The 18,412-nt window shown below is 37.9% G+C and overlaps 1 protein-coding gene across 7 annotated transcripts in view; it reads left to right on the forward strand.

The window, feature by feature from the left end:
* COL14A1 (collagen type XIV alpha 1 chain) overlaps positions 1-18,412 on the forward strand; it is a 254,139-nt gene that overhangs the window by 24,578 nt on the left and 211,149 nt on the right. For all 7 annotated transcript variants that reach the window (XM_074387087.1, XM_039464751.2, XM_039464753.2 and 4 more), the window contains 2 exons: positions 12,000-12,116; positions 16,561-16,704. In XM_074387087.1, the coding sequence (XP_074243188.1) occupies positions 12,000-12,116; positions 16,561-16,704 (261 nt within the window). The remainder of the gene's footprint in view (positions 1-11,999; positions 12,117-16,560; positions 16,705-18,412) is intronic.

Here is an 18,412-nt window from a genome sequence, read left to right on the forward strand (position 1 = left end):
TGCATTGGGTTAGAACATGTTCTTTTAGCTTAGAGAAGTTGGTTATTACCCACCTTCTGAAGCCTATTTCTATCAGTTCATCAGACTCATTCTCCATCCAGCCTTATCCCCTTGCTGGTGAGGAGTTGTGATTCCTTGGAGGAGGAGAGGCGTTCTGGTTTTGTGTGTTTTCATCCTTTTTGCACTAGTTTCTTCCCATCTTTGTGGATTTATCTACCTGTGGCATTTGTAGTTGGTGACTTTTGGATGGGGTCTCTGAGTGGATGTCCTTTTTGTTGATGATGAAGTTCTTTCTTTCTTTTTTTTAGTTTTCCTTTTAACAGTCAGGCCCCTCTGCTGTAGGACTGCTGGAAGTCAACTTCAGACTCTGCTTGCCTGGGGATCACCTGTGGTGGCTGCAGAACAGTATGGGTTGCTGCCAGTTTCTTCTTCTATTATCTTTGTCCCAGAAGGATACCTGCCAGATGTCAGCCTGAGCTCTCCTTTATGAGGTTTCTCTTTGGATATACAGGGGTCAGGGTGACCCTTATAGGAGCTCAAGTGCTGAGCTGTAACCTCGTTGTTCCATTCAGAGCTTCTGGGCAGGTACGTGTAAGTCTGCTGCAGCAGAACTCATAACTGCCTTTTTTCCCCAGGTGTTCTCTCCTGGGAAGGTGGGGTTTTATTTATAAGTTCCTGATGTGCTGCTGCCTTTTTTTTCAGAGATGCCCTGCCCAGTGAGGAGGTAGCCTAGTCACAGTCTGCCAGCAGAGGCATTGCTGAGCTGCCATGGGCTCTGCCCAGCTGCTGTGTGAACTTCCTTGTGGTTTTCTTTATAGAGGTATAGTTAGAACTGCCTCAGTAATGGTGGTCTGCCTCAGTAATGGCAGTCTGCCTCAGTAATGGTGGACTGTCTCCATAATGACAGACTGCCTCGGTAATGGCAGACTGCCTCAGTAATGGTGGACTTTTCATTCATTTTTATAAAGTAAGTCTGGGGTTGAAAAACTACTACCTGTGGGCCAAGTCTGGTCCACTGCCTGTTTTTATAAATAACATTTTATTGGAACACAGTCATCCACATTTGTTTATATATTTTCTGTGGCTACTTTCATGCTACAGTGATAGAATTAAGTAGTGACAGAGAGTGTATGTCCCACAAAGCCAAAAGTATTTATCTGGCCCTTTACTGAAAAAAATGTGCTAACTTCTGAAGTAAATATGCACAAGCGTGTAAAGTGATATTACTAAACAAATGTAGGAATCTATAGAGACTTAAGTGTTGGTGTTGAAATGTCATTTGTCAGCTGAGCAAGGAAGTGCAAGTGTGATACAGTGATTTTAGGAATGCTAATGTCTAACGTTTGGCATTGAGGGTTGTAGAAAAGATAAACGCATGAACCACCATACACTGTTTCCTTAAAGGGAGGCATACCTGTTTGGAAAGGAATGGAACTTGACTTTTTGCATGCACAAATTGCTATTATACACCTAGGGTTAAGGAACTGTATTTCCAACTACTTTATTGAACATACTGCAGGCAGTTTGGTAGACTCATTCTGCTTATGTTATTTATGTTGACGAATGAATACTTTCGGCTGTGGCAATTAGAGAAGTAATAATGGAAATTCTAGATCACTTACTCTTCAAACTCCAGGATACAAGACACAGATCCTTAGAAACAAAAGGTGAACAAGTTGCTAAGCCCTTCAGAGTTGCTCTCTCAGTATAACATAATTCAGAAGTGGTCATTCATGAAATAACTGACCATGGTCATTCATGGAATAACTGATCATGGTCATTCATAAAATAACTGATCGTATATAGTTCTTTGGGATACTTTCAAGGATGCTCTCTACCAGATATACATTGTTAGCCAAATTCTGATTTCTTTCTTTCTTTCTTTCTTTTTTTTATGACAGAGTTCTATCTTTTTGCCCAGGCTGGAGTGCAATGGCAAATGCAGCAATCTTGTCTCATTGTAACCTCCGCCTCCTGGATTCAACCAATTCTCCTGTCTCAGCCTTCCAAGTAGCTGGGATTACAGGCATGCACCACCACACCCAGCTGATTATATATTTTTAGTAAAGAGGGGTTTTCACCATGTTGGTCAGGCTGGTCTCAAACTCCTGACCTCAAGTGATGCACCTGCTTTGGCCTCCCCAAATGCTGGGATTACAGGCATGAACCACCACGCCCAGATGCCAAATTCTGTTTTAAGTGAATGCTTATGGGGCACACTCTGTGTGTTGAGTTCAATACAAAGGTCTGACTTTTTTTTTTTTTTTTTTTTTTTTTTGCCTCCAAGCAGCTTACTATCTACTAGGGAGTTACGGAAGTAAATAAATTGCAATATAAGTTATGCTGGGGGTGAAGTGTGGCAAAGACAAAGATGGAAAGATAGATTGAAGCCAGATTATGAAATATTTTAAACAACTCTGTTTTTGAGAAAAACATCTAATAGCAACATATGTGATTCTCATATTTGTGACTCATGGGAGTTTGGGGGATAGGAATAAGTAAGGTATAAGAAATCATTAAAATATATTAAATTGTCCATGAAATAGGTGTTGAAGGCTGGAAATAGGCAATGTGATTAGAGAGAATCATGTAAGGGGTACAAGAGATAAAAGCTGTCTGCTGATTAAAAGTGGAGACAGACAAAAGATAGGGAAAAACTGAAGATGGCTCAGCTTTCTTGATGGAGACCTGAGTCGATGGGGCCTTTCATCTTGCAGCCTGTGTCATTACTGCTTCCATGTCTTAGCATTGCAATTGTTTCCTTACCTCAGCTCATAAAAGGCAATGGTTCTCCGTTTAGTGTCTGTATCTCTAGTACAGAGCAGTGGTCAGTCATAGCAGACATTTGTTGAAGAGATGAAGAGGTTAAACAAGTAGAAGACAGTGAGTTCAGTCTTAGATGAATATATGGAGCTTAAGGTGTCTATAGGACATCCATTGGAGATGTCTGGTAGGCAGTTGGTCTGGAGTTTAGGGAAAAAACATCAGGGCAGAAGATTATATTTGAATTGTATTTTGTTTGGGAATTCACTTACAGGGATTTTTGAAGCCTTAGAAGTAGAATTAGAAAGGGATATCAAAGTGGAAAGAAGTGAGGATGAAATCTGCAGAACATCAATAGAGTTCAATAAGAGTTTAATAGAAGAAAAATGGTTGATCAAAAGTGTCAAAAAAAATCTGACACCAATTATAAGGACAGTCAGGGGAATGTAATGGATGATAAGTGAAGGGTGGAGAAATTTTCAAGAAGGAAGATGGTGGCTGCATGCTGGAGGAAACCTCAATAAGAAAAGCTTTAGATGTTACTGGCTTTGGTGATTAGGAAAATATGTGAGACCTTTGAGAAGCCTCATCTTTTTTTCCACCATGACACCATGACTGATTTTTAGCAAGGAATAAGGAATATGAATTGCTTTATTGGACTGATTTTCTGCTTGTAAAGCAAATTTAGTAGAGAGTTCCTATGGGTTGGCCAATTTTGACATTAATTTGCAAAGCCACGTAGACATGTTTAGAGTGATGTTTCTGAACAAAGGAGAAGAAAAAATGTCAGTGAGATAGGCAGAATAATGTGCTTGTAAAGATGTTCATGTATGAATCTTCAGAACTTGTGACTATGTTACATTATAGGGCAAGGGGGAGTTAAGATGTCAGGTTGAATGAAGGTTGTTAATTAGTTGACCTTAAAGTAGGGAGGTTAGCCTGAATTACCTGGGTGGGCCCAATGTAACTGCAAAAAGCTTTAAATATGGAAGAGGGAGACAGAGCAGCCAGTGTGAGCAGTCATGTGAGAAAAACTTGGCTGGGTACTGCTGGCTTTGAAGGATGGAAAGAGTCCACGAGTCAAGGAATGTTGGAAGCTTCTAGAAGCTAGGAAAGGCAAGGCAATTATTGATTTTCTCCCCTAGAGAAAGAAATTTAGCCCTTCCAACACCATCCTTTTAGTCTAGTGAGATTGATTTCAAACTTCTCACCCCCAGAAGAGTAAGATAGTAAATTGCTGTTTTAAGCCTGTAAAATTTTGAAATTTATTACAGTAACAACAAACAATGAATACAGTTAGTATTAAAAGACATGCAGGAAATTAATTCTTACTCCCTAAATTGCTAATCCACAGAATGTGCTTTACCATTTAGTCTCTCCATGGAATATTTTATGAAAAATATTCCCTCTCCAGGACCTGTGAACCTACGTTGGCTCAAATAACTGTTTATACCTGGATTATTCCAGCATCTTCTTTTCAAGACAAGTTGTTAAATGAACTAGAATACAGAAAAAGTAATGGGATGGCTGTCAGAGAAAAATGTGTACAGCAATAACAATGATGGCATCAACACTTCCTTAGAATTTCACAGTAAATATGTACCTGGTTGTAGCAATGTTAGTTTTGGCCGGTTACAGGAAGGAATGGCTGAAGGTAAAGTAACTGTCATTTAAAAACATCAACACATAGAAAATTGGAGACTTTGCATAGGGGCTAGCTTAGACTTTATAAAGACCTCTGTATTCACACATTGACACATATTTCTTGCTGTTAGCCAAACACATTTGAAAAGTTGAGAATATTTTCCTTGCTGCTGTTTTCAGTATCTTTATAATGGATCATGAAATTACAACATATGAGGTTCTAAACCACATTAAAAAAAAAAAACCCTCTAGCATATCCTACAGTAAAAGTCTTTCAGAATTTAACTGTTCCAGTTTATGAAACATTTAGGCAGAGAATACATTTAGTTGAAAAAATGACTAACATAAAATGCTGAAGTTTTGTGTTTGATTTTATTTTTTGAGTCAGAGTCTTGCAATGTTGCCCAGGCTAGAATGCAGTGGTGTGATCATGGGTTCCACAAGTGATCCTCCTACCTCAGCCTCCTGAGTGGCTGGGACCATAGGTGTGTGCAACCACACTCTACTAATTTTCGTATATACTTTTTAGAGATGGAGTTTTGCCATGTTTCTCAGGCTGGTCTCAAACTCCTGAGCTCCAGCAATCCACTCACCTTGGCCTCCCAAAGTGCTGAGATTACAGGTGTGAGCTGCTGTGCCCTGCCAATTATTATTATTTTTTTGATTACTTGGAAAAATAGCCAAATACTTCTCTGCTGTTGAAAAGTCTTTTAAAAATAAATATAATAGGTTTTCCTATCAACTTAGCACCCTAAAATGTGTTTTAAAGAGGTAAAAACTCTCAGTATGATTCATACTGCATTATCTTTATCAACCAGAAATTTTTGGTTGCAAATAAAATAAATTTTCTCTGGTCAGCTAAGCAAAAATTTATTGGGTAATGCAGTAGCGCATATAATCAAAGTAAAAGTAAATAATCAAGCTTTGAAAAGGATAGGAATCTGGGAAACCCTCTGGGATACAGGCTGTAGGAACTAATGACCATTTTTCTTAGGGCATGTTGTTGGAATGACTGGAGCTATTTTCCATCCTTGCATCACAGGAGTCAAGTTTCAGATTCTTGGGAGAGTCTGCTTGACCTGGTTTGAGTGATTTTCCCATCCTTTAGCCAGAAGAAGATGGCTGACTCTATGCAGTGGGGGAAGGGGCGTTGTTCCTTGGAAGAAAACCAGGATGCTGTTACATAAGGAAGAGGAGATGCGATTATGGGTAGTGAAGAACACAAGAGATCCATTTCAGTGTCCCTGTGTAAAAACTAGCATTTTAACAAACAAATGTGAATATTTTATTATCGTTAAGTATTTTTATGTAGACTGTCACTTGACAAAACAGTAAGTGTTCAAATTGAGATGTGAAGAAAGGAAGGACAGAAGAAAGGAAGAAAGGGAGAGCCAAGAGTCAACCCTTTAATGAATAGATTGTGAAATAGAATTTTCCAAATGCTCGATAACAGTGAGGCTTCAATGGAATGACATAAGCATTTCTCTCCTGCCTCTGAACTTCTATGGGAATGATAGCAGTATTCAGTATTATTTCGGTTTAAGGAAAATCTTGCCTTGCAAACAAAGTGCAGCGCAGCACAGCAAAACAAAAATGCCTCTAGACCAGGCATGGCGCCTCATGCCTGTAATCCAAGAACTTTGGGAGACTGAGATGGGAGGATTGCCTGAGCTCAGGAGTTCAAGACCAGCCTGGGCAACACAGTGAAACCCTGTCTCTACTAAGATACAAAAAATTAGCCTGGCGTGGTGGCCTGCACCTGTAGTCCCAGTTACTTGGGAGCCTGAGGCAGGAGAATTGCTTGACCCCAGGAGGCGGAGGTTGCAGTGAACCAAGATTATGCCAGTGCACTCCAGCCTAGGCGACAGAGTGAGATTCCGTCTCCAGGAAAAAAAATAAAAAATAAAAAAATGCCCATACGCTTTCAATAACAAGCCTAAACCTGGAGTGGAAGACAATGAGTAGCTGCTCCTCAGTCTTTTCCCCGTCCATTTCCCTTTAGGATGACATTTATATATGCACAAGTCTTATATCAGGCCTCACCCATGTGCAGTCTCATCCTTTGCACTTCACGATGCAAAGGATGAGTCTGTTGGTTTCCTCTGGCTTCTTGGTGTGTGCTGGAAATCACATTTTACATCTGATATTTGTCTTTTTAAAAAGATTAGGATTTAAACTGGCGTAAATTAACTTTTGAGTCAAGTTCATGCAAGCATTTATAATTATTAATGGAAGTTAAGTGTATATATTTTTGAAAAGTACTTCCTTTGTGCTGGCAAAAAGAAAAATCATGGGACTGGTATAAAATGTGCACAAAGTTTTGTTCCATGAGATAAGAGCAATTATTTCTCCATGGCACTTAACAGCGTTTCTGTCAATCCTGCTGTCCTTGCTTTGGCTCAAGTCCCAGTGCCTTCTAAAAGGGGGAGGAAAGCTAACTTTGAAATCCACAGCTGTGACCTCATGCCTCTTTCTTTGTTAACTAGCATGTCTTCTTTTCGATATTTTTTAAAGGGCAGAACCCTAAAGAAAGTGTGAATTTTATGTTTAACCAAGATTTCCTTTTTATTTTTTATTTTATTTTATTTTTATTGCATTTTTGGTTTTGGGGTACATGTGAAGAACATGCAAGATTGTTGCATAGATACACACATGGCAGTGTGGTTTGCTGCCTTCTTCCCCTTCACCTATATCTGGCATTTCTCCTCTTGCTATCTTTCCCCAACTCCCCACCCCTGCTGTCCCTCCCCTATTTCCCTTCAACAGACCCCAGTGTGTAGTGCTCCCCTCCCTGTGTCCATGTGTTCTCATTGTTCAACACCAGCCTATAAGTGAGAACATGCAGTGTTTGGTTTTCTGTTCTTGTGTCAGTTTGCTGAGAATGATGGTTTCCAGGTTCAACCATGCCCCTGCAAATGACATGAACTCATCGTTTTTGATGGCTGCGTTATATTCCATGGTGTATATGTGCTACATTTTCCCCGTCCAGTCTATCATCGATGGGCATTTGGGTTGGTTCCAGGTCTTTGCTGTTGTTAACAGTGCTGCAATGAACATTCATGTACATGTGTCATTATAGTAGAACGATTTATAATCCTTTGGATATATACCCAGTAATGGGATTGCTGGGTCAAATGGAATTCTATTTCTAGATCCTTGAGGAATTGCCACACTGTCTTCTACAATGGTTGAACTAATTTACACTCCCACCAACAGTGTAAAAGTGTTTCTATTTCTCCACATCCTCTCCAGCATCTGTTGTCTCCAGATTTTTTAATAATTGCCATTCTAACTGGTGTGAGATGGTATCTCAATGTGGTTTTGATTTGCATTTCTCAAATGACCAGTGATGATGAGAATTTTTTTCATATGTTTGTTGGCCTCATGTATGTCTTCTTTTGTAAAATGTCTGTTCATATGCTTTGCCCACTTTTGAATGGGTTGTTTGTTTTTTTCTTGTAAATCTGTTTTAGTTCTTTGTAAATTCTGGATTTCAGCCCTTTGTCAGATGGGTAAACTGCAAAATTTTTTTCCCATTCTGTTGGTTGCCAATTCGCTCTAATGACTGTTTCTTTTGCCGTGCAGAAGCTGTGGAGTTTGATTAGGTCCCATTTGTCTATTTTGACTTTTGTGGCCAATGCTTTTGGTGTTTTGGTCATGATGTCCTTGCCTATGCCTATGTCCTGAATGGTTTTGCCTAGATTTTCTTCTAGGGTTTTTATGGTGTTAGGTCTTATGTTTAAGTCTTTAATCTATCTGGAGTTAATTTTAGTGTAAGGTGTCAGGAAGGGGTCCAGTTTCTGCTTTCTGCACATGGCTAGCCAGATTTCCCAACACCATTTATTAAACAGGGAATCCTTTCCCTATTGCTTGTTTTTGTCAGGTTTGTCAAAGATCAGATGGTTGTGTGCTGGGTTTCCTCCAAGGCCTCTGTTCTGTTCTATTGGTCTATATCTCTGTTTTGGTACCAGTTCCATGCTGTTTTAATTACCGTAGCCTTGTAGTATAGTTTGAAGTCCAGTAGTGTGATGCCTCCTGCTTTGTTGTTTTTGCTTAGAATTTACTTGGCTATGCAGGTTCTCTTTTGGTTCCATATGAAGTTTTCCAGTTCTGTGAAGAAGGTCATTGGTAGCTTGATGGGGATAGTGTTGAATCTGTAAGTTACTTTGGGCTGTATGGCCGTTTTCACGATATTGATTCTTCCTAACCATGAACAAGGAATGTTTCTCCATCTGTTTGTGTCTTCTCTTATTTCGTTGAGCAGTGGCTTGTAGTTCTCCTTGAAGAGGTCCTTTACGTTCCTTGTTAGTTGTATTCCTAGATATTTTATTCTCTTTGTAGCAATTGCAAATGGCAGTTCATTCTTGATTTGGCTCTCTTTAAGTCTGTTATTGGTGTATAGGAATGCTTGTGATTTTTGCATATTGATTTTGTATCCTGAGACTTTGCTGAAGTTGCTTATCAGTTTCAGGAGATTTTGGGCTGAGACATTGGGGTCTTCTAGATATACAATCGTCTGCAAATAGAGATAATTTGACTTCCTCCTTTCCTATTTGAATACCCTTTATTTCTTTTTCTTGCCTGATTGCTCTGGATCAAGATTTCCTTTTAATGACTGTGAGAGTATTTATGCTTCTATAGGCAATAGATGTGGTCTGCTGATAAAAGGTAATAATGATACTGCTTTTGGCTAGTGGTTGTAATGGGACTGTAGACAGTTGAATCATGTGTAAATTAATAAAAGAGTTGAGTATTGATGGATTTGGTTGTTACATTTGCTTCAACACTTTTACACTTTGTTTTCTTGAGCAATTGGATGGGAGCCGATGCCACTCTTGGTTCTAGAACACCATCCAAATTATCTGAACATGGTCCATGTTGCCCTCATTTTCTACTGAATATTTAGAAGCCTGTCTATTAAATAAGAGGTGTTGAGGGCTACAAATTCAGACAACATTTAAAGAGCAGTAGCATGGATAGAAAATGTCCTAAAATTTTATAATTTTTAACCTAGGAATCCTGAATGCTGTTTGCTGTTCTGAGATGTCAACACACCTGGAGTGCTAATGGAATCATTTTCTATTTTGGAATTTCCTAGATTGAAGCCTCTATCCTATTTGTACTTTTCCACTTGATGGTTCCCAAGACAGCTTTCTTTCAGCAGCTCATTCATAACTTGGGCAGTGACATTTACTAATCCACTGACTTGATTTGACTCAGAAACTTGCAAACATTGTTTAATTTTTTAAAAATTCTTACTTTTAATTTTCTTCCATAGTAATACAAACCTATCTATTAATAAATTTTCTTCTCATGCTGATAACTAGGAAAAATAATAAAAATTTTTCTTTTCATCCAAATATTAGGTTTAGACACCTTCCTCTTCCATTTGAAAAAAGTTATTCTTTACTTTCTTTCTTTTTTTTTGAGACAGAGTCTCACTCTGTCATCAGGCTGGAGTGCAGTGGCACGATCTCGGCTCATTGCAGTCTCTGCCTGCTAGGTTCAAGCGATGCCTCAGCCTCCTAAGTAGCTAGGACTACAGGTGTGTGCAACCACTCCCAGCTAATTTTTGTATTTTTAGTAGAGACGAGGTTTCACCATGTTATCCAGGATGGTCTCAGTCTCTTGACCTGGTGATCCACCCATTTGGGCCTCCCAAGTGCTGGGATTACAGGTGTGAGCCACCGCAACCAGCAAAAAGTTATTCTTATGATAAATTTATGCTTTCTCATTAGCCAGAGAAATGTAAACTCTTTCTTTCATTCATGTCACATCGAGAACAGGAAACTAATGTTTTTATTCTGTATGGCTAGCATTCTCTATGTAGAGGTAGTAAAGGACAACTAGAAAGAAAATCTATTCTTAAAATTGTCTTACAGTGCTTACTGATTGCAGATGAGTGGATATTTTGTGGAGTAGTAAATTCTTCATTCACATAGCTCAATGAAGGGTGATTTTTTTTTTTTTTTTTTTTTTTTAGACAGAGTCTTGCTCTCCCAGGCAGGAGTGCAGTAGCATGATCTTGGCTCCCTGCAGTCTCTGCCTCCCCAATTCAATCTATTCTCCTGTCTCAGCCTCCTTAGTAGCTGTGACTACAGGCGTGTGCCACCACACCTGGCTAATTTTGTATTTTTAATAGAGATGGGATTTCACCATGTTGGTCAGGTTGGTCTCAAACTCCTGACCTGAGGTGATCCACCCATTTTGGCCTCCCAAAGTACTGGGATTACAGGTGTGAGTTACCACAGCTGGCCAAGGGTGACTTCTTAATATGAATAATCTTTCAAAGAAACAGTGCATTTTGTCTGGGGTCTGAGATTGTCCTTCACCAGTACGTGGGCTTGGGCAAGTATCTTAGCTGCACCTTGTTTCCTTTATCTATAAAATTGGAATAGGAATGTATGCTTTGAAGATTAAGTGAGCTTTTTAGTTGAATCATTACATGAAGTAGGGGAAAGGGAACAAATATTGATTAATCCCCTATTATAATGCATTCCATTCATTATATCCATTATCCTATTTAAAGTTGTCATTTCTCCTTTACAAAAAAGTATTGCCATCACCTTTTCTATAAATAAATAAACAGGTTTGGAAAAAAACCATAGCCTGCTCAAGATTATTAACTAAGTGGTAGAACTGGGAATGAAACTAATATCCAAACCCCATATTATGCCCCATGCCTATGTAGGAAAATGTCTGTTTCTTTCCTTACATTGTTTTTTAAAATGAGAGAGAAAGGCTGGGCTTAAAAGCAGGTAAGAAAAGTGAACTTTTCTGTTAAGTATTAACTTTTCTAACACATTAAGTTAGAGAGTACATAATAAAAACCTTCTTACCTTTTTTGAAATACTGGAACATTTGTGTAGAGTTCCAGAAGTGTGTTTTGAAGTTTGAATGACCTACACAAAAAGTAATACAGATCTACTCATTTTTGTAAACTGTCAGAAAAGATAAAACATTCTGTGCTGATTCATGACCATGTGCTTTGTATCTTTCTGACAGGCATAAATCAGCCATCTTTGAAAATTGGATCCAAGTTTAGAAAACATAATTATCTTTTACTTGGTCCTGAATGCCTTTACAATCACTTTTTCAAATATTTTAAAATGAATATCTTATCATAATATACCTATAACAGCCTTCTCAAATTATCATATAATCAAAAATATTGGATTACCCAAGTGAAAAACCTAAGGACATACGACAGGTCTCAGTAGAGTAGATTATAGATGCTCACATGTTTCAAGGAGAAAAATTTATCCTTGTAACATAATCAAAGCATTTTACAAAATTGGCTTCAATTATTAAACTTGGCTAGAGTATTAAATTCTAACACTTCTTCTTAGTTCTTTGTCATAAGGTCACTACTATTTGACAAATGGATATCTTTAGGGTAAGAAACAAATGCTCTTAGGTTTGTGTTATTTTGCAGATTGATGAGTTCATTAATGGGATTGTAAAAAATATATGTATTTTGAGGCTGAGGAATTCTTTTATGTGTATTTTGTTTATATTACTTTGACTTTTTGATTTAACAAATAGGAGCTTAAATGTTATAATGTTTACATTATTTTTGTTTTTCCTTTCAGTGGCTCCACCCACAAGGTTAAGATATAATGTAATATCTCATGACAGTATACAGATTTCATGGAAGGCTCCAAGAGGGAAATTTGGTGGTTACAAACTTCTTGTGACTCCAGCTTCAGGTAAAAACAATTGACTGTATTTTGTACTGCATTAGCAACTTTTTATTCATAGGTAACTAAAAGCATGTAGTGCTGGCCGGGTGTGGTGGCTCATACCTGTAATCCCAGCACTTTGGGAGGCTGAGGCGAGTGGATCATGAGATCATGAGTTTGAGACCAGCCTGGCCAATATGGTAAAACCCCATCTCTACTAAAAAATACAAAAAATTAGCCAGGCATGGTGGCACGTGCCTGTAGTCCCAGCTACTCAGGAGGCTGAGGCAGAAGAATTGATGGAACCCAGGAGGTGGAGGTTGCAGTGAGCCAAGATCACACCACTGCACTCCAGCCTGGGCGACACAGCGAGACTCTGTCTCAAACAAAGAAACAAAAAAACATGTAGTGCCAAGCAGTGTGTTAGTTATTTGAAAGCTTTTTGTTTTGTTTAATATTTAGAGTCTGAAGTCTTACCCTCTAATCAATATAATAATGTTCTCCAAAGAGTAAAAAGTGACTCTTGGCTATAGTTCTTTTCAGACAAAATTATCAGACAATCAACAAGCTGTACTTCTTCTGTTTAGACATAAAATGAATACTTTGAATTCATTGGAGCTTAAAAAATACAATGCATTTGAGTGTCCAATAGTTGTGACTGGTTGAATAAGTTATGATTAATTAACTCAATAATATTCAGCATTATACATTAAAATTATAAAGGCAAAGTAGACATTGTGAAAATAAGTGATAAGGCAGGAAAAGCATAAGTTGAACACACTTTTTATGCTTTCAATGAACTGTCTTTAAATAATGAAGTATCTTTAAGCATCATTTGGTTGAATTTTTCTTTCTCATATTTTATGTTTTATTATACGAATATAATCGACCAAAATAATACAAAGCATGTAGGGAAATTGCCTCTGCTACATAGTTGCTATGAAGATGAAGATGGGATCAACAACTGAATTGCTTGAATTCAAAACTCGATTCACTTATAAGTAGTGTGATTCAGGCAAGTTACTTAATTACTCAGTGCCTCAGTTTCTTCTGTACAATGAGCAAACAATATTTGTACCCACCTGTGGAGTTCTCTGTGAATTTGCAACTCAAGGTTGATCTGGGATCAGCAGCCTTGGCATTACTTGAGAGCTTGTTAGAAATGCAGAATACTGGCTCTACCCTTGACTTCCTCAATCAGCATGTGAATTTTAAAAAGATCTCCAGGTGATTCCTACGCACGTTAAATTTGCAAAGTACTGGTTGTGAAGGCTTAAATATAAAGCCCTTAGAGCAGTGATGTCATTATAGTAAATGCTTAGTAAATGTTACCTATGATTGTCATAAAGTTGCTCTCAGGTCTCATTTCTTCTCCAAGTATCCATTTTCATAGAGTACATAATAAGTACTTAATAATAGCATATTTGTATAATATATATATATTTATGTAAATATAGTAATTATTTTTTCTTTTTATTGGTGATAAAGAGGGTTATATGGAGCTAGACTCCTTTCTGTGGTAGATCTTTTTCTAAAAGATACAATGAAGAATGATGCTTTTTGTTCATTAATGTGGATGCCTTACTCAAGAGTTGAGGTAAACATTCAAACAAGGCAAGCAGATGAAACACCTGGTTTCTTGCTTGTTCACCAAAAGGACATATCCTTTATTTTAAAATTATTTATTTATTTATTTATTTATTTATTTATTTATTTATTTGAGATAAGAGTTTCACTCTTTGTTGCCCAGGCTGGAATTTTGGCTTACTGCAACCTCCACCTCCCGGGTTCCAACTATTCTCCTGTCTCAGCCTTCTGAGTAGCTAGGATTACAGGTGCCCGACACCACACCCGGCTACTTTTTGTATTTTTAGTACAGATGGGATTTCACCATGTTGGGCCAGGCTGGTCTTGAACTCTTGACCTCAGGTGATCTGCCCACCTGGACCTCCCAAAGTGTTGGAATTACAGGTGTGAGCCACCGTGCCTGGCCTGAAACTATCTTTTTTTTTTTTTAATATCCTTTAAGTTCTGGGGTACATGGGCAGATCATGCAGGTTGGATATGTGACCTATCTTTTATTAAGAAATGTTATCCAGAGGCTCATTAGAATGACTTTTGATTGAGCAAATACTAGATGTCCACTTTTCCGTGTCATACAGAGGTGACTCGGTTATGGAAAACAACATACTCAAAGCTGGTTCAGTGTTTCCATTTTGGAGTATGACTCAATTTTGAAATTTCTTTGATTTTTAAAAATATAGCTTATTTAAATTTAACTTTAAAAGATTCTTGAACATTTATGAATCTAAAGGTTAAAATACAAGTTAGTAGTTTTTGGTACCTCTGAGAATCCTCCATGTCTGATCTTGAAAGGTAATTTTTTTCCTTTAGGTGATTGGTAGCCTAACTTTTCCTGATTAATTGCTGATAATACCAAACTATTAAGTACCTCTAATCGAGTGTTATTGAAGCATCACAGAATTGTAGAAGTGACTTAGGTAGCCTCTGAACCAAACCTTAATCTGAATCCTTCAATCTCCTCTTGAAGAGTGTACCCAGGAAGTAGATGTCTAGTTCTTGCTTAGACATCTCCTGTGACAAAATAAAAATAGGGAATGAAAGCAAATTATTTCTCCCTGAATGCTAGGTTTATTTTTTGCAGTGTCCTCACTGCAGCAATCAAGACAATCAGTCTTGGCAATCTGGTGTCTATTTGATTAAACATAGTAAATAAAAACAGTAATAAATACATTTAGCCGCAAAATGTTTATAGCTGTTTCAACACTATGAGACATGGTTCAATTATTGTTTATGCCAGCCTTTCTAAAGTGTGTTCCATGGTATTCTGCAGGATGCTAATAGCTATGATGCAGCTCAGTGGTTTAATGGTCAAATAAATTTGGGAAATGCTGGTTTAAACAGAGTTTAAAGCTTTTTTTTGTTGTTATTGTTTCAGGAATCTCAAAGCCTTTAATAAAATAATACACTCCATAACTCTCAAAGAGAGACTGTAATATACAGGGTTTTGTTTTCTTTTTCAAGAAACTTTTTTTTTTTTTAGTGAAACACACACAGTGAAAGATATTTAGGTGCACTTTTTAGAAGATGAGTTTTAAATGATAGAAGTTCCTGAAACCCAATTTAACATCTTGAACATAAACGCATACAGGGAAGTGGATTTTGGCAAGCAAAAGACTCCATTTTGCCCTCCAGTATTAGGCAGCACAGATAATAGCAGCATCAAATTTCTGAATTAAAAATATTAATTTTTTTGACTATGATTGAATTACATTATAAACTTTATTATGTTTGACTAATTCAGCAAATTTCAGACTTCTCTTGCTGATACTGCTAGAGAGACAGAAGTTTCAATTTTCCTTTTCTCAGACACAGTAATTGCAGGTAAAAATTAGAGAAGAAAAGTAAAATGTAGAATTCTGCATAAAAGTTGAGTAATTATCAGTACTTTCAAGAAAGCCTTAGATTTCAGTCTAATTTGATGGAGAGGTGATGGGATTTTGACATTTTTTTTCATGAACCAAGCTAACTTTTGAGTAGCCAATGAGTGATTCCTTCAGTATCCTGAGCCAGCTGTGGTCAGATTTAAGATAATTAAATTGCTCATGTTTCAAGGATGCTTTGACTCACTTTAGAGAGGGCATAGAAAAAAATTCCAGTGTAAATAATTACATTTGGATTGCCCATATCTCTCCCTTCACTTTTTTTTTCTTTTTTGAGGCAGAGTCTCGCTCTGTCACCCAGGCTGGAGTATAGTGGCTCAATCATGGCTCACTGCAACCTTTACCTCCCGGGTTCAAGCGATTCTCCTGCCTCAGCCTCCTGAGTAGCTGGGACTATAGGCGAGCACCACCATGGCTGGCAAATTTTTTGTGTTTTTAGTAGAGATGGGGGTTTCACCATGTTGGCCAGGCTGGTTTTGAACTTCTGACCTCAGGTGATCCACCTGCCTTGGCCTCCCAAAGTGCTGGGATTACAGGAATGAGCCTTGGCGCCCAGCCTCCCCCTTCACTTTTAAGTGGAATTCATTTCTTGAAGAGTATATCTGATACTGAGGGCTTGTTGTATTGTAATCTTGTATAATGGATTTTCCTACTATATTAAAGCAGTAGTGTGTTATGATGAAATATTTTCGTGAATTTTGTTTTCTCTGATTTCAACAATTGTTGAAGTTATCTAATGAAAAAAGAGTACAGCTGAAAAGAGAATGAAAACTATATTGTAATTAGGTGCAAGACACATATATATTGTATTTTTAAATGTATTCACCTTTTGATGAGTATAATAATCATGTATACTATAAATATATACAATTTTAAATATATACAATAAAATACATTTCCAAAACTGCCTTCACCATTTAACACCTCAATTGCTAATTAATAAAGTTTTTTAATGTACACAGTAGCCTTCTTTTGTAGAACTGATTTATTTTTCTATTTTATTGTAGGTGGAAAAACTAATCAGCTGAATCTCCAGAACACTGCAACTAAAGCAATTATTCAAGGTCTTATGCCAGACCAGAATTATACAGTTCAAATTATTGCATACCATAAAGATAAAGAAAGCAAGCCAGCTCAAGGCCAATTCAGAAGTATGTATTTATGAGTCTGAAAGTACTTCCTCAGGACTCTGTCCCAGCCTTGGATTTGAGTCTGTGTTACATATTTTAACAGGTTAAAATTCTAGATTTTTTTAGATTTAGAGAGATCCTGGAAGACCTTCAGTTCTACCTTCCATGAATTCTTCCTATCTCTAATAATTTCTAGCCTTCCCTTTCCCCATTTTGCTGTATTCCTACTTATCCTTTATGCTTTAGTTTCCAGTGTGCTCCTTGACATTGGCTCCTGAACCTTACCCAGACATCCTCCTATGTGACTTCTTAGCATCTAGAGCTTCCCTTCTGGAGCTATCACACAATTTTGTAATGCTTTATTTACTTCTCTGTGACGCCACAGGCCTGTAAGTTTTACTATTTCTCATGGTATCACAGTTGTATATGATAGGCCTGGCATATAAAGGGTGCGCCATAAATGGGAATGACTGAATGGATAATGCGTGCATCTCCTCTGTAGGATCCCAAGAAAGTGCCAGTCTGGCCTCTACTAAAACAGCCTATGCAACAGGGAATTTAACTCTTTCCAATTGGTTATCAGTTGACATAGGGAATGTTCTATGCCAGACTCCATGATGAGCTGATTTGTCAACAAATACAATGTGATAAGTTTTGGAGAGAGTATATGTAGGACTCTGTGAAGAGAGGTATTCTCTCTGCCCCAATAATGGGCTGTGGAGAGGCTAGGCTTGGGAAAGCTTCATGTTTGACCCAGTTCTCAAATAGTCAACTGGGCATTTGGAGAAAGAATAGAGTGTGCAGAGGACATTCTAAGCAGTAAAGAAAGCTCTGCAGTGGTCCAGTCAATGTCCACGCTTCCTTAGCAAACATTTGCTTATATTGAGTTTAAAAATGGTTCACACAGGCCCTGATTCTTCTGTCTCTCAGGAGACATTCATTCATTCATTTTTTTTTTTTTCATTTAACAAATGTATGCCACATACCTACTAAGTGCCAGACTGTTTTCTAGGCACTGAGCACATGACAAATCCCTGCCCCTACAGACCTTATATTCTAGTGATCAGAGACTACAGCAACACCCTCTTCCTGCAAGTGGCATTTCAAATGTGAAGGATGAAACTTTTTTATATTGTGAATGCAAACAGAAGAGGCCTATCCTAGTTCACTTTCTGTTACTTCATTGCTAAATCCAATTTATTATTAAGGACAATTTAAAGCTTAATAAAAAAAAATCATCAGAATATATAATTAACTCCTACGTAGCTATCATCTGGCTTCAGCAATTGGCTGCTCGTGGCCAGTCTTATTTCTTCTATCCCCCAAACCCTTTCTCTTACTATTTTTTGAGCAAATCATAGATATCATTTCAAGTAGATTTGTTTCTAAATTTTAAACAATAGCTTTTTTTTTTTTTTTTTTGAGACGGAGTTTCGCTCTTGTTACCCAGGCTGGAGTGCAATGGCGCGATCTCGGCTCACCGCAACCTCCGCCTCCTGGGTTCAAGCAATTCTCCTGCCTCAGCCTCCTGAGTAGCTGGGATTACAGGCACGTGCCACCATGCCCAACTAATTTTTTGTATTTTTAGTAGAGACGGGGTTTCACCATGTTGACCAGGATGGTCTCGATCTCTCGACCTCGTGATCCCCCCGCCTCGGCCTCCCAAAGTGCTGGGATTACAGGCTTGAGCCACCGCGCCCGGCCCAACAATAGCTTTTAAAATCCTGCC

The sequence above is a fragment of the Saimiri boliviensis genome, chromosome 15 (genome assembly GCF_048565385.1).
Source record: "Saimiri boliviensis isolate mSaiBol1 chromosome 15, mSaiBol1.pri, whole genome shotgun sequence".
In the NCBI taxonomy this organism is placed as follows: Eukaryota; Metazoa; Chordata; class Mammalia; order Primates; family Cebidae; genus Saimiri; species Saimiri boliviensis.